Genomic DNA, 18196 nt, shown 5'->3' with positions numbered 1-18196 from the left:
ATGTAATTTGGACCGTCACCACATCCAATTCCGTAGTAGAAATACCACTTCCGATTTTACCTTTTAAACAAAATTACCTTTTAAACATAATTCCATTTCAGTAGAATTTTCCCTTTAATTTCATTATTTTTAATTCACACTCTCCAACAATGTTTTCAGTTGTTAAAATGTAATTTGGACCGTCACCACATCCAATTCCGTAGTAGAAATACCACTTCCGTTTTTATTTCGCAGTGTATACTGTTTAATTTGAAGTAAATTGATTAGTTAAATTTAAGTTTTTCACTCATATCAAATAACAAGATTCAATGTTTTTAATGTATTCCATACTAATCATTTAACAATTTAAAGAGTAAATCTGGGCGAATAGGCTGGACCCCAAAGATGGCTAGTTTTATTAAAGTAAATAAACTGGGACTATAAAAAAAATTCAGATTTTCTATTTTCTTTTTCAGATGTAGATGTATTGATTCAAATAAGTTATGTCATTGTAAACCTTCCATCTGGTAGTACATGCCAATTCTAGAGGTTAGAAATGAGCTATTGGGATGCAATTTAAGTGAGCACATTGTATAGAGTATTTCTTATAAGTTTAAATTATTTCTTTTTCAGAAGGTTGGAATTTATTTGGAGATTAGCTTGTCAATAATTCCCTACAAATCATATGTTCTTATAATTTGTATCATTTATTAAAATTACTTTTAGGAATGTTGGAGCTATTATTTTCCTGTCATTTTTCCAGAAGTATTTCTTCGAGTCCGAAATTTTCTTTCAGTTGAAAGTTAGATCCCTGAACTCTTTAAGATAGAAATTATGCGATGTTAATTTTTAATTCGCTTGTTTTATTTTTTACTTATAATTTATCTTCTAAGGTTTAGAATAGATGGTTTGCAACACAAAGTATGAATGCTAATCTTTTCTTAATTACATTACAAATTCTTTGCCAAAATGTAAATATCTAAGATTTAGCTAGCATTTTTCCCAATGTTATTCTGTTGAGTAGAACTGAATATACATATTCTTGCAGCCTGGGAAGAAGCAGATATTCTTCGGATGGTAATTGTAGTCAAAAGCTCAAAGCAAAAAGCAGCTGCGTCTGGATTTAGGTTAGTTCCCTTATTTTGTAGTGCTTCCTTTGCTGCTTATTGTATACCTTCCATTCATAAAACTTTACAAAATATAACTAGATCATTTCTCTCCTCCTTTGCTGCTTTTAATGCATAGCACTGCTAATGGTTTTTTAATATTTTGCAATATGCGAGTCTAATATTTTATTATCTACGCAACTGCATAATTATAATTAGATATCGGATTCTTTGACACTGGCAAATATAATTTAGATTTGTACAGTACATTGATAAAAAATTAAGTCATCCTGAAAAAAAGGTTTACCATCATTGAATAACCTGTAAGAAGTTTTCTATGAATTTATTACAATCAAAAATTCAAGACAAGTTGATAGTAAGTTTTAAGCCCGAAGCCTCAGAGAAACTATTTCGTTTCTGTGAATCAAGTTCACTTTAAATCTATTGTCTTCGAGTATTCTCATATTCCTTTGACTTGAATTTTAAATGTGCTTTAACCTCGACTTTTATTTTGGTCATTTTTCTTAACGTAAATTGCTATTTTTAAAAATTAGTTTCCTTATGGGATCGCTACCTATTGCAAATTGTTTTTACGACAAGACTTCTTACTTCAAGACGAGACTTCTTAGAAAATATCCTACGAATTTTAACAATCATTTTTCCTAAGTACAAATTTACCTTCAAGTCAAAAATATATATCTGTATATGCTTGTACGGCTATCAGTGTTAACTTGTAAACAAGATAAATCAATTAATTGATTAAACAAGATTAATCAATTAGTAAGTAAGTAAGCAAGACAAATAAATTGGATTTGAACTAGTGAGAAATACAAGATGGTCAGTCTTTCTGTTATTTAAAAAAAATTACTTCAAAAAAGCTACTATAATTTGGCGTATGTGATTGTTTTGATATTTTATGGAAATTTATAAAATAAAAAAATTATAAAACTTTTATTAAAGTATAAATTATAAGTTTAAAAAAACCACTGACGTGACTAAATTGCAATGTGAATATGTTTGATAGACCAAATGCCCTGACAGTATTCCAATTCTCGCTACGTAGTGTCCAACATTTCGATTGTATCATTAGAGACGGCATGTGTGATCCTAACTTTGAATATATCAATATCTTTATTTGGCCACTCTAATTTATGTAACCACAAAATTGGCACTCAACAGTAAGGGTTGATTTGAATTCATAAAACCAAAGAACAAATTTATTTTTCCCTTCGTTGATGCCGTTTTGATAGCAATCAAGTTTAAAATCGCTATTTCTGCATTAATTGCACTATCTGTTAGTCTTAAAAAATTGAAAACACGACTATTTCATTGTAAAAATGAAGTATTTATATTAAATGAATCTTTTCTAATTTTTTATATCAGTAAAAAACATTAAAGTCATCCTGTATATTGCTGGGAATGTAGGCTCGGATGAGGTTATAAATAGGCTATTCAGTTCAAAATGGAAATGCTAGAGGCGGCTGAAAGTTTCATTTTCCAATATTGCTATTGAAGATCAAGAGACAATATAAATTAGAAGAATTGTTGCTTTATCACAGTAGCTTTTATATTGTTTTTCATTAGTTGTTGTAATAATTTGGGCATCAAAGTCGAAAAAATCATTTTTAACCCACCCACCCCTATTATATTAATTAAAATTTTAATCTACATTTGTAACAGCCTGTTGGAAAGCTCTTACCACTTGCATCCTCTTTTACCCTCTCCCATCCTTATAATCCAAATGCTTATGAAATTAAAGGAAGAAATAATGAAAAGGGAGGATTTATGTTTTCAAACTAATCGAAATGCGTCTTCCTTCGTCTTGGCATACCAATGAGAAATTTTCTCGATTAAATATGTGGTATACATTTTAATTTTATACTAATGAATTTATCAATTGTAAAACAGTTCTCCAAAATTTTTTTAATTTGCATATGCATTTATTTTGAGTAATATTACTGTTTCGTGACACTGTATATTGTAATATTGTTTATTGATATTTAAGCTGGTACACTAATAATACGTTCGGCTTATTGATGCAGATCTGGATTCTCCGTTAAAGTGAAGCCAAGATTGTAATAATTCTTTATTAAATATACTAAAACTAAGTAATCTAACAAAAAATAAATAACAATTTTATTTGAAAAATTGACTATTAATACACAATTATCAAAATAACTATTTCCGAAGTTGGAGTAACCGCCTGGTTAAGAATTAGATACTGTCTCTGAATTCCAAAATAATAAAATATATATTCGGATATGTTTCAAATTTGAGCACTGAATGCCCAAATTATAAAATAAAAATTGACTAAGCCGAAGGGAGCTGCAAGGGCACTACGTATCGCCATTTTTAGGGATCTTTTCACCTTTTATTATTTGCTCCGTTGTTTTCAAATGTTTCGTCTTCGTAGATCCACCCTTTTGTTGGCAAAATAGGGTAACCTTAAATTAGTCAACCAATTAGGACCACGTGTGTTGCTTCGTAGAAGGACCAAATTGTTTGATTTCCTCTCGGCAACCATCTTTACAAAACAATATTTTGCATAATAAATATTGATTTTCCTCTTAAAACAAATGTCCTAAATGTAAACTCCGGAAGATTTTTTTAATTAAATTAATTTGAAGTATTGCATTCTAAAATTAGTATTTCCTGCTTCTGATAAGCAAAATGTTATTTTCATGTATTAATCTAATCGCATGTGTAAAATTCTATGCAGCGATATACATTTTGATTATTTGTTGATTAATATTTTATTTTTAACTATATATAATTGTGGTTTAACTGATTGTGCACTACTATATGAAAAATTTTATTCATTTAACATTCATTTCGATACAATGGCATTTAAATTATTAAACAAAATCATGACAATGGAAATAAACAAGAATATTAATACTACTTTCCGATATGAATTTATATTAATGACACTTCTATGGCTCCAATGGCTTGCTCATTTTGAGGCATATATTTCTATATAACATATTGGTCTCATCTTTTATTATAGTTTTGAAAGATCTATAATCATCTTGAGACTACGTGTAAAATTTCTAATTAAACAAATCATTAAGAATAACAGTTAGCCCATATCTTAAATTTTTTGCATTTGTGTTAATGATCAAAATTGCTATAATTCACAAAGTAATCTTGACTTTCTTTTCTTTCACAAGTAAGAAATGGCTTCCCAAATGTATCATTGCATAAAAAGGTTACCGACAAGAATTTTGCCATAGTTTCATAAATGCTGCCCCAAGAAAAACTTGCGAAAGTAACCTGACCTGCGTCCTGGTTTACTATGGTTCTTGCTTTAAATCATCTTGATCGTGCTTGTTCTGACGTAATATAATGCTCAATGATTTTTTTTTTTTGGTGAGATTTTAATTTGTCTTTCAGTTAAGGTTTGATGAACCGAATTATGATTAATGTTTGCGAGTTTTTGAATATTGTTAAGAATTGAAACACGTTATATGATTTTATTTTTAAACGAAGAACAAAAACAAAATTCTAGATTCGTAAAAAAAAAAAAAAAGAAATCCTTCCAGATTATAGCAATAAATTAAATTGTCTATTGCCAAATCTAATAAGAAAATTCTATAATATTAACTTAAATAAAACATACCAAAAACATTATTGGCAGCAGTGTTTTTTTTTATTAAAGCAAAACCGTTTTTTTTTTTACAAATCGGAAATACAAATTAGACTTTTAAATTCATTATGCGCTAGGAAATATTACAAGAAAATGGCAAAGTCTTCGGGACCGTGGAACCTTTCTGTTTATAAATTCGTCAAAACAGTAAAATTACAACCACTCTCCTGGATTCGAGAAGAATTCCTGTTTGTCACAGGACATGGTCCATTCCCTTCTTTCCTTCACCGTTTCCATTTATCAGAAGATGACTATTGCTCTTGTGGAGAAGTCGGTGAGTCCAACCACTTTGCGACATCTTGCCCTTTTTCTCTTTCACGGTACCTCCGAAAACCCGCATCTTCGCTAGAAAGTCTTTGGTACAAAAGAGTCTTTAATAATTAATCTTCAAAAAAAAGAATCATAAATATGATTTAGATTCCTAATTGTTCACCAAGAATTATAACATTTAGATTAACCCTGTCAATTTTTCCGCGAATTATTTAAAATCTCGCATTTTATTATTAACATATCCATAAGTCTCCTCATCAAGTACCTAATTTCATAATCGCTTGATTTTTTCACTCATACTTAACATTATCATGTTCATTTATCCAGTTTTATTGTACTCCAGATATTTTTCAATCTAGTTTTTTCATTTTTGTTATGTTTCCGTATTTTGTCATTTGAATGTCTTTTTGCAATTGATTGCAATGTATTTTTTCTTTAAAAAAAATAAAGTTCACTGATATCTATATCAAATCGGAAAACGCACTTCACGAGCTCTAGAAATGAAGATGGGGTATGGTGTTAAGTGTTAAATTCATTATGCATTTAAGTATATAAGTCTACATCGTTTCCTTGTCAGAAAAATTAGACGTTTTAATTTTTATCACTAATTTTTGTTTGAATCTCTTATTGCTTTTTAAATTTGCTTCGGATATTACAATAGTACTTGAGGGAAGTACCCATGGACGAAAATAAGACATCAACGAGAAAAACGTGAGCAGTTTTCTTGTCCTATTATCCTCTATAAATCTGATAAAAATCTGAAGTGCGTTGACAAGCGTTACCTTATAAAACGAATTTATGGTCACCTATCAACAGATGAATTGCTGAACTCTTGTTTTCTACTTCATTTTGGATTTTATTGCGTCATATTACGGACATTCTTGAGTTAAATGCTGCTAAATGAAGTTGTAGAATTATTTCTGCATGGAATGTGTGCATTGAATTTGTACGTAGTGGAAACTTTTATAGAAACTGGATTTCCTATGGATATTTTTGTAAAACTATAAATCAAAAGTGAACTTTATAGCTTTGAATGAATTTATATTCTGGTATTTTTATGGAAGTAATGTGGTTTTCACTACGGCTTCCATGAATTTGCCGTTATTTTTACGAATATCTGCCTTTCTTGAGATGTGCACAGTATTTATAGCTTTCAATTTTTCTCTTTTTATATTTAACCTGCTTGAAATATTTTATCTACAATTTGCATCTTCAACGATGCTGCTCTTGAAAACAATTGTGAAATTTCTGAATAGCAAAACATATTTGCGAGGCTTATCGATTCGAAGATTTAAAAGAAAAGCAAATTTCCCTTTCAGTTTTCTAAGGCCATAATACGATATATTAATAATATATGCTTATAGTCAATTAACAGGGAATCTGAAAAAACGTGAAATGTTTTCTTTATTTTTCCTGTATATTTCTATACCATATCATTTAAAATGCGTTGTTAAAAATGAATCTGTCTCCCTGTAAATGAAACAACTGTCGCTGTTTCATTTCACAATTTTGATATTTTCTGCATGATTTCAGAGCTTACGACTCCATAAAGCCGATTTTTTTCAGCCTCTAAAATTCAGTAGTTTTCAACTATATATTTATTATTGTACTATTTTATTGTACTAGTAAAATATATTTCTAATTTTAGTTTGCAAGAAGTGTATTTATAAATAACAATTATCCTAACTAATTTAAGATACATTTGTATTATTTCTTGAATACGAAATATACGAAGATTAAATGATGTAATCATAGCAAAAAAAAACTTGAAAGATCATCAAGTTCTAGCTATGCCCGAGTAGAAAAAAAACATTTTTAGAATTACGTTTATTTTTGAATACTAATTCTAAAACACAACAAGCTATTCAATTGAAATTCTTGGGCGAGTTGCTTTCCAAAACTTCTCATGTTAACCGTTTTAGTTTTAAAAAAATATTGGGGTTTTTTTAATCATATATAAAACATCAGCCGCGTTTTTTTTTAGTACTATTCCATACCGTATATCATTTTTGCACTCTTTCAGGGCTCACATTTTTACACTTTTAGACATCTGGATTTCTTAGTCATTCCATGTTTCAATTTTATTATAAATTGATACATATATTTTAATTCCATGAGTGTGGCACAGCTAAGTGAAATATGTTTTTTGTAACATAAAACACAAACTGTACTCAAATGAAATTCGGAGATTGTTTTATTGCTGAAATATTAGAGGCGTCTTATCTCCCAACAAGTACACTGACTTTCCTTGTGAATGAACAGGATAAATAAAAATACAGTAATCAAGAAAAATTAAATTTAGTACAGACACTAAAATTGTAATTCTGCATCAAATTTTGGCAATACTGTCATCAGCAAAAGATTAGAAATACATGCTCGATTTATTTACGGTAGGTAGCTAACATGAGACACTCAGCTTTGTTTAAATATAAAGAGTATTCTAAGAATACTGATTTTTTTGGCGCAAGGGACTACTCGCATGTTAATAAATATAATTTAAACGGTGCAATATTTTTCTTCTTTGAATATAGTAAATAAATGCAACATTGCGAATGTAAATGACGTTTTTTCTCAGAAATAGTGAAGATAATAAAATTGTGTTTTAGTTAATAATCATTTTTTATTTGACGACTGTCTTTAAATATTATTGCAGATTCGTAACTGTATGGTACATACGGCATGTAAAATTTCCTCCATAAATTTACCGTTTTTTTTTTTTTTTAGCTTTCGGTAAGCATACATAAAAAAGATCCTCTAAAATTTTTTTGGAATTGTTATTAAAATTAAAGATTTCTGAAAATTTAGGTATATTTTTGGCGTGATTTCTTTATTTATTTACATGACATATAAAAAAAGTAGAAAGATAAACAAGATGGGATAGCAGTTAAACTTTCATAAAATTCGGAGAAAACAATGTAATATGGTTTAGAAAAACATTGCTAATTTTTTTTTATTTTGGATGAATATTTTTAACATGAAATAAAACTAATACAATTTTATTTTTCTCATTCAATGTCATACTGCGCATCCTGATTTTTCGAAATTCTATTGTTGTTTAGAAGAATTCTTACTAAATTGCTGATGAAATTTTTCTACGTATCTTTTTTTCTTCTAACTGCCGCATATTAGTATTCTTCGCTCATGTTTATAAATATTAATTTTTTTTAATTATTTATTGCTTTCGTAGTAATTTTAATATTAATGTTATAACAAAATCCGTCATGGTTGTTAATTTTGGTAAAAAGTGTCCATGAAACTTAAAATTTCGCGAGTCATTTTCCCAGAACATTAATCGATTACTAGAAAATCTAAACAAAGGAAATTAAGCATGTATCGTATTTTTTTAAAAGTTTCTAATGCGTTTTAAAACCAAATGCGCTTTAATGACGATATAGCGGGGAAATATTATTCTGCAACTAATCCATGAATAATAATTCTTTTTTTACTGAATTAGAAGGAAATGGCAGTTTAGTCATCACGTATATAAGTATTTTGAAGTCAAAACATTTTTTAAATAAAAAAAATCTATACTGTCAATCAAAACCAAATTCCAACACTATAAGTGGAATTTATAAAGTTGAAAAGAGCTGGCATTTTATTTTTTTAGCTGTCATTTTCAAGCTTCTCCTTCGACATCAATGCATCTTTAAAGATGCCAAAGAATATAAATACGAATAACAAATCGTAAGAAATTGAAATGTAAAAATTTGACTACATTACATTAATATTCGAAGTCAAAAGTTATGAAGTAAAATTTAACCCTTTGCACCCGGATGGTAACTCTCACTTACCGTAAAAGACGGTGTATGATTTTGACGTTTTATTTTAGTTTCTTTAATTTTAATAGTTAAAAATATCTACAAGATAGTAAGATGTGGGAAAATAATTCAGGAAAATATAAATTAAACAATTATATATTGCAGAGCAATGAGCAAGTCCTTGTTTTAAGTGAATAGACATCGAATTACTTTTCCGAGTTCAAAGGATTAAATTTTGATACAAATCGTGAATTTCTGCCCTTCAAACTCAGTTTTTGTATAGTTGTATGCAAAGTAACTTTACCCCATACTCCACTCAAAAAGAATTAGAAATATTTCAGGATATAGATTTTTCAAATATCTAGATATCGGGAATATTTACAGCTCGGTTTTCTCTTATATGTTTGAAAGTTGCTTGTTGAGTGAAAAATGGTTGTTTCTGTATATATAACATAAGCAAATGTTTTCGGCCATCATCAATTAAAATCTCTGAAAGTTTTTAAAATCCCTTTCCATTGACTGTTTTTCGTTCATTTTATTTACTGTTTCATATACAAGAAGTTCTAATGATTCTATGAAATGTTAGTGTTTATTACACGTTGTACTCCGACAAATAATAAGATGCGTGTATGTGTGAAAAGCTCTTTAAGAGATCTAATAAACCTATTATATTTTTATAATTCCTAAAATTTAATGTGAGTGTTTGCTTTTACACAGCTTTTATAATAATCATTATCTAACAATCATGTAAAAACGATACATCCTTCACAGCAGTGAATTAGACTTGGTGTAAGAATGCAAAGGATTTGCCAATATTTTATCAGCAAATTTATTTCCTTTAACTGTTTTGGTCATAAATATGCTACAGAAAACTAAATTGCTTTCATCTTACTCTTATTTCATCCATCCGGCTCGTCATGATTTTGAGATGCAGAACAAAACAAATTTCTAAAAAAAAAATTCCAAAAACTTGGCAATTTTTCGAGAAGAAATTTTTCTATAAATGTAATATTTCCACTTCTTTCGTACACGAGGTAATAATTATCATCAAACAGGTAGAATTAGGGATCAGATAAGTCTAAAGGAAATCGATAATCTAATGCATCTAAAACAGGGTTTTTAAAAATTTAAAACAGTTGTCTTCAGCTGCGCTTCAAGATTATGTAAAGGAAAAAAAATTGAAATTTGATGAATTTGAAGCAATGAATTAGCATTATTGACTACTCTGTTATAAGAATTGTACTCAAGTGTATATCTTATTCTTTTATAAATATTCATTTTCTCCAAAGATAAAAAGATTAGAAACAACTCTCCTAAAAAAAATTTGTCACATTTCGCATACCGAGCGAAATAAAATGTAACAAGTAATATATAAAAAAAAAATTTTCAGCCAATTCTTACTTAGATCAACAAAAATTTTTTTTATTTTAGTTACTTTTTATTAAATAATTACAATTAATATAAATATGTATATACATATGACAGAATTAAAATATTAATTGGCAAAATTTATTAAATGGAATTCCTACTTGTATATATATATTAATGATCGGGTGTCGCGTCAGTAATCTCAAAACTTGGCGACCATTTGGCGACAGGGCAACAGTTTGGCGACCAAATACAAATTACTGGACAAATTTAATTAATATTTGAAAAGAAACTATTAACATCAAGTGTCGTCCATTACAAGTTAAAAAATGCATTTGAACTTGAGTAGATGAATAAAAAAATATTTTATTAACGCTGGAAAATTTGAACAAGATATATATATAGGGAGAGTGTGAACTAATAGTAGGAATTGAAAAATGTGAGTCGCTTAACGACGTTTCGCAGAACATTTAGCCAGGAAAAACCGTGACGTCACATGGTCACTTCAAGTGTTCTTGAAGTGAACTTTATATCAACATGGAAGTTTTGATCGGACAGCTTTGTCGAACGTGACTCCGAGGAATTTGAGCAAGTGCCTGTGCAGGTTTAATCGATGAGATTTTGTCTTTAGTTAAGATTTTTGGGGGGACTAGAAGTAGATAGCAAAACGACACCGATGAGCTGTTGTAAGAACCTAACCAGAATTATCGAAGAACTTATGGGGCTGCATATGGAGCGAAGAACTTATAGGGTTGCATTTTGGTTTGAAGATGAAGAAATCAGATTCAACAAAGTAACAACTCCAAAAAAAAACCAACAAAGAAATTATTGCATCGTCAATTGAAAGATCACCGTGATAAGGTAGTAGCTATCCTTGCAGAAAACTCATTTAACCAGAATAATGCATCTCATTTTCACCAAATTTTGAAGCAGGGCCAAAGTCAAATAAATGTCCTGGTCATTTTTCTTATAAAAACAATGACATGCGTTTTAAATAGTACCTATATTAAAAATTTATTTGCGCGTATTTTTCTGAATGGCACGCGTTATCCTATTCAGAAAAATATGCGCAAATAAATATGCGTTCTCCTTTTTAACATGGATTTCAATGAAAAAGTTCGTCTCGACAAGCTAGAAGGCAAAGGTAGATTCTTTTATATCTAAGTTCCTATCTGGCAATATAAATTTTTGATGTTTAGAAACAATCAAAATTAGGGTTTGAAAATCATTTTTCAGTCCCTAACTTCTAATATATTGCAATTATCGAAAAACTGTAAATACATATTCGTCTTAGTGAAGCGCTAATTGGGCTTATTTTTCTGTCTTCAATATTAAGAAATTTACAGCGAAATGAAAATTTCACCCACCCCTATCATTTCAACCTCTTGGAGATAGATGGAAAATTTACGAACTCCTCCGAGATTTTTACATTTCTAACCAGATTTTTCGAGCCAGTTAAAATCCGAAAAAATTACTCTAGTGATCCTGTTCACAAAATAACATGGGCAAACAGTTATAAGTATGTATAATTTTTGAATGAAGGGCAGTTTCGAGATCTAGGGACCATGAACGGTGAGGAACTGAAGAAATTCTCTCTATCTTGTCACGAGAACATTGCAATAGGTAGTCTTCTTCTAGGAAACTGTTTAAAAAATTGTCTCGCATTACGAGCAAGATTCAGGTACCAATTATGATCGTTCAATATCCATTATATTCAGTTTTTTCCCAAAAGATATCTAGATAAAATTTCTTTTGTAATACCTGGAAGAAATTATTTATAGAAATTTACCAGTCTAAATTAAAAGGGATGAAATTTTTACAGTAAAAAGTTTGTCTCTTGTGTTTAATTTATAAATCTTTATTTACTAATAATCAAATTTGTTACTTTATTATATTGTCGAAGTCTTCAAAAATGAATTTTAGGCACCATATTGTATTTCAGAAGTCGGTTTGCACATTTATTAAAAGATAAATTGCTTAATTTAAAAAAATAAAATACCTGTCATAAAATTTAAAGATCTTTAATTTACGTTTCATGGTAATTAAATGATTATTTTAGAAACTTTCTTTAAATATTCAGAGAGTATATAAGGCAAATATGCCATCATCCATTATGGGACAAACTTTATTACATCTAAAAACATTTCATAGTCAATCAATTTCGAAATCTTTAAAATTGCAATCTCAATTTTGATGAATGATAAGAACTTGATACCTTGACATTTGAGGTTTCTTGTTAACAAGAAAATGCAGTCTTTCTACAACACGTTAGTATCATGTTTTTTAAAAAAAGCAAATGTTCAAATTGCCTTGAAAAAATTGTTTCTTGGCCTTGGCAAAGACCTTAAACTGTCTGAACAATTAATGACACTCAATACAAATCCGTACTTGGAAACTATTTTTAAGACAGCAAAACGTGAACTTCTCATTTTTCAATTATTAGGCATGCGAATATTTTTTTGGTAAAACCTGATGCTACGCGATTAAAATTTATAATTTCTCATGAATTATTAATAATTCATTTGATTTGTTTTTGATTTTTAATGACGAAATATCTCTTGAACTGTTGTTTTAGTTGTTAGTTAGTTGTCTTTAGTTGTTTTTGTTTTAAATGTATACTTTTTTTTCAAGCTTTCAGCTTAAGTTAAATTAATTGAATCTCTTTATTTTTGCGAAATAAATATTATGCAATATTTCTCAAAATAATCCAAGCGTTTTCAGAAATGCAGTGATTCCGGTCTTCCATTACTCAATTTTCGTCAATACAATTTGTTCTTTTTTTTCAACTAAGCTCACCAAAATAAAAATTCGCATTTTATCACGTGAACATTTCAAATTCATACGTGATCGAAAAAGTAGCAGATATAAATCCAACATAATAAAAAAAAACGAACAAAATGCAAAGAAATGAATTAGTTCCGCTTTTATTTAAATTATTTCTTTTATTTAAAAAAGGAAGCTCAGAGAATTGACTTTATAAAATTTTGCTCGATATTGAAATATTTTATGTACATTTTATAATATTATCCTAGACAACAGTTATAAAAATACAGTTAATAAAACATAGCTGAAGCAGAAAGCGGCCTAAAACTCCCCATTGGTGTAGAACTTGCCCGGCGGAGTTAGGTCGGGTTAATAATGAGAGGGTTAATCCAACGAATTAGCTGATTGCCAAAGACGGCTTATTAATAATAGTAGATTAAACAATGGGATATTTATTTACAATTTCTTCGTTTTGATGTTTATTATTCACAAGTGCATAGAGTTGGAGGGAGGAAACAACTTTATTTTGAGTAACTTTTTTGTATTATACTACTAAAAATAAAAAAATTAAAATTTTAATTTTAGTTTTAAGTATCTTATTTTATAATAAAAATAAAAGAATTTAAAAATTCTAAAAATAAATTTAAATTAAATAAAAAAACCGGCTGCCGCCTTTGGCAACCAGCCGGTTCGCCAATCTTAATGATCGTTTAAATTTTAATAATTAAATATTTTACGGAATTCCTACTTTAATAGATTCTTCATCAAAATATTTTAAAACTTCCAATTTTGACAGTCATATAATTCACTCATAATATTATAAAGGCCATCAGTCATAACGTAGTATGTATCCCTCTAATTTTCTGTAGAATTTATGCTTTAAATTAAAGTAGAAAGGATTAATCTGCAATTAATATAATAATAATTTTTACTGAAACAAAGCATTTTTTTTTTTTATAATATGATTACTGAAAACAGAGTCACTGAGCTTTAAACTTTATGGGCTCTAAAGAATATCTTTCTTAATTTATGTAATATCTCAAGAATATGTCAACAAAAATTTCTCAGATTCTTCATGAGCAGATTGATTAAATAACAATGTTCAATTTTAAATGCATCAAACACTAAGAAAATAAAATGAATCGTTTAAAATAATCGGCCAAAAACAAGTTTAAAAAACTACTTGAAAAACGATGTACTTAAAACTATAAGCATATACAAAAAATATATATAACTAACATACATACAATTTAATTACAAAAGCATACAACTAACCTAAAAATAATTGAAATCAAACCCTCATATGTTGATCAACAATCAGAACACAATGCGCATGCGTGAATTTTCAACACTTTATGGTAACGCAAATGCGTGAATTTTTCTACGCCAGCTGGGGTAACGCTATGCAGATTAGAAATTTTTAATTTCCTTTATTCTGTTTTATTTTAATTCAAAAGTACTTCAGAATGTATCTGAAAGATCTATTAATTAACAATGTTTAATTTTAAATGCATGAAATATTAAGAAAATAAACAGAAACGTTTGAAATAATCGGCCGAAAAATCTTAACCCTAGCCTCATTAGCGTGGAAAAAAACTGAAGCCTTACTCATTTGGCGGTGGGGAAAATTAGAAGAGTTTTAGCGGGAAAGTTAGTTTTTAATTAATAATTAAAATTCTAATTAAAAATTCAAAAAAGGGACTCCAGGTGCATATTCCCGACCTCCAAGGTATACATGTACCAAATTTGTTAGCTGTGGGTCAAACGGTCTGGTCTGTAGAGAGCCAACACACACACACACACACACACATTGAACTTTATATAAGTATAGATTAATAAACATTTTATGGAATTTTGAATTCTTTAAATTTATTTACTAGGCAACACATACAGTATCAAAATTTAATGTCGATAATTCTGAAAATATTTTTAAAAACTAACATAATCGACAATTTACAGCTGTTCAAAATTAGAATTCAGATATAAAAAAAGTGGAGGAAGATTATAATATTGCAATCGTATAAAAACGATTATAAAGAGTGAAATGTAAGTACTTTTTTCGGTTTTGTCCGATTTATAGAAAATTGTAATCTAACTTGCCTTTCAGTTTTCATGAAATGTATTATTTTTAATTATACGGTTTTTATTAATATTAAATTCGCATTTTTATATTATTTCATTGAAAATTAACCTGAAATGGCGAATTAAAAAAACATTGTATGTAAACAGAAGGGAACATTATCAATAATATAATTACATAACTTTCTGTAATTTTTCTCAAATTTTCAAGAAGTAATTTAAACTGTAAACAATAATGTATATGATTCTTTTGGAGTACTGCTGTTCATAAGGCAACATGTATACAAAATTAATCGAGATGGACTACTGGCTCGCTAAACCTTCAAGGTTTAACATTCTCCGAGAGAACACCATATGCATATATGGAAAATAAAATTTGGCTTTGCTTATTTGATTTTTACTTCCAATATTTTTTTTTCTCTAGTTTCAGACAAATGGAATTAGTTGCTGAGGAATCATCTCGTTTTATCAGTTGTTTTAACTAATAAAATTAATCTGATTTCATCATAGTTTTAATCATTTGAATTAGAATGGATATTTGAATCACGGTAATAAAGTGCATAGTTTTTCTTGAAGCCACAGTGAACTGCAATAAAGGTTTGGCTTCGTTACTGGAGCGTTTCATGTCCATTACTTAATTCTATTAAAAATGCATAGTGTATATAAAACTTTTTGATGGTGAATCCGACATCGAAAGTCAAAAGCCTTTACATTGGTATGACAAGGAAGTTTAGAAAGGAGGTGCTGGCTTGAATGTCTTGTTATCTGACAATTGTTCAAAAATGGGTCATTTCAAAAATGGAACATTAAACATACTTAATTTAGTTATATTAATTAAATGTCCTCTACATTGAATATATTTTATAAAATATTTACCAATGTTTTTAGAGAACAATAGTTTAAATACAGATTTTCGGAAATATGAAAACATGAACAATACAACTTTATGTGAACAAATTTTGAATTGAATCGGTAATTTTTAAACTTTTATACATGAGTTAATAGTAATTTTTGAACTGAATTTCTATTTTTAAAAATGCATAGATGAATACTTTAACATTACGGTAATTTATGAAAAATTTAATTTAAAGACTTCGTGCAAATTAAATTATCTATTTTTTTTTAGGGACAAATATGACTACATTAACCTGAAGTGTTTGAGTATTTTTTATAATATGAAATAGAAAACCATTGGTTGCTTATATGAATTATATTTTCCATCTGTTAAAAGGACAGTTTTATATATTTTTTATTTTATTGTAAGAACTTAGTTGTACAATGAAATAGATTGTGCTGAATTAATACTATTATAAATTTCTAATATTGCTTCCCTGTACAGTAAGTACCTTGGAAGAAAAAAATTTTATAAATGTAATAGCTGCTAAATGGTTTATTCAATGACCTTCCCCTGGCGTCGGAGGCAAACTTTTGACGAAACTTTTTTTTGTGTGGCGATAAAAATAAAGGATTCCGATTTTTGAAAATATTGGTGATTAGGACTTGCTTCATTAAAACTCGAGTTTCGGTACTTTAGAATATTGGATGTCCTAGCAAGGAGGTTATTGAAACCTGAATAACGAATTCATTAGTAGAGAATTAAGTTCAAGCGAGTTATTGAGCGAATACTCTTTGATCTCCTACAAATTCTCCGAGTGGGGTTTTTTTTAAAGTTGTGATTATTTAATAGCGATTAACTGCTTGTGTGTTGCTTTTTAATGCAAGTTCTATTATTGTGCAGGCAATTCAGTTGCGCTTTATTACATACATATTCACATGTCCATAAAACGTCGTTATTCTTTATTGACCTGGTAGGCTTTTCTTCGTTCGCCCACCGGACTTATTTTGGAACTTTCCAAAACAATATTCAAAACTCAAATTAGAACATATGTCGCCAATCTCGTGTTTTCAAAATGATGTATAAATAAATTTAGGCGAGAGCTTCATTACATTGAATGTCGTTTTCGTCATGTAGCCACGGTCCGAAATTGTGAAGTCTATCCTAATACTTCTGTTCAGCTTCTATGATGATCTAATTGTATAAAGATCTTGCACACATTTCCACTTAAACCTTTTATAACCCAATTGTCTGAAGTGTAATAAATGGGATTTTTAAGAGTCCTTTCTTTCTAATATATTCAAAACTTCTTTAATATTCTTAATACATTTGGTAAACATAATTTGTAGTGTTGATCTAGCAGTATACGATGATGAGATTACCGTTTCGAGACCAAAAGGTTTCAAATTCGATACTCGATTCTACGAATAACCACCATGTAAGCGGGTCTACTGCATTTTAAATCTACTGGGGCTATTAGGCGTCCAAGTAGAAATTCGGCTTTCAAATTCAACTTTAATTAGATCTTTGTTACAAAGATTAATGATCGATATACTCGTCAATACTGTCTTTTTTTTTTCATTTATAGGGTAAATAATGCCTTCGAGACAAACTTAGTTTAGAAACAAAATTGTCATCGAGCCATTTTCGCACATCTTCGATTTTCGTGAGCCACTGATCTTTTAAATCTGGCAACATCAATTTGAATCAATGACAACCAGAAAGAGCCAAGTCTGGAGATACGCAGGATTCTGGACAACTTTCCAGCTTTGGGAGGAGATGACGTTACTATACGTTGATGAACATTATCACGCAACAAATCAATTTCTGCCTTCCTTAGCTCATAAATGACCTTTTTCCGTCATAACATCAATTAATTTGACTTGGTAACTTTCAACTGTAATAGTTTGACTTGATTCCAGAAAATTGGAGTAAATGATTCCTTTGTAATCTCATCAAACACACAGAAGCACTTTCTTGTCTTGAATATTAGTCTTTTCAACCGATTTTTATGGTTAGATTGGGTCAGTCAGTGCCCTTCCGCGTTTGTGATAGCCGTTTAATATTCATCTGTCAACGCTCATAATGTTCTCTGTGAGAGAAAAAAAAAATCTCTCGTTTTGTAGCAAGAAAAAAAAACACATGCGTATGTCAACTTTTCAGTTTTTATTTTCTTCCACCTGCTTACGAGGAATCCATCTTTCCTTCCATTATGTGTAATCGAAGTTATATTTCTTGCTAACTCTTAATGATTTTGCAAGTTCTTGAGATTGACATGGATTTTCATTCATTAAAACTTGAAACTTTTCGTCTTGATTTTTTTTTCTCGCCTAGCTGTGGATCGTTTTCAAAACTAAAATTTCCATCGGGAAATCTTGCAAATCACTTTTAA

General features: G+C 29.1%; 1 protein-coding gene across 3 annotated transcripts in view; it reads left to right on the top strand.

Annotated features, from left to right (window-relative positions):
• The window catches only part of LOC129963084 (potassium voltage-gated channel subfamily KQT member 1-like), a 161437-nt gene that overhangs the window by 78865 nt on the left and 64376 nt on the right, over positions 1–18196 (top strand). Inside the window, exon 2 of one of the 3 annotated variants that reach the window (XM_056077122.1) lies at positions 1028–1106. The exons of the other annotated variants lie outside the window; for them this stretch is intronic. Within the exon in view, the coding sequence (XP_055933097.1) occupies positions 1028–1106 (79 nt within the window). The remainder of the gene's footprint in view (positions 1–1027; positions 1107–18196) is intronic. 3 annotated transcript variants of the gene reach the window in all.

The sequence above is a fragment of the Argiope bruennichi genome, chromosome 3 (genome assembly GCF_947563725.1).
Source record: "Argiope bruennichi chromosome 3, qqArgBrue1.1, whole genome shotgun sequence".
NCBI lineage: Eukaryota > Metazoa > Arthropoda > Arachnida > Araneae > Araneidae > Argiope > Argiope bruennichi.
The sequence above is the reverse complement of the archived record's forward strand: the minus strand, read 5'-3'. Positions and strand labels throughout refer to the sequence as shown.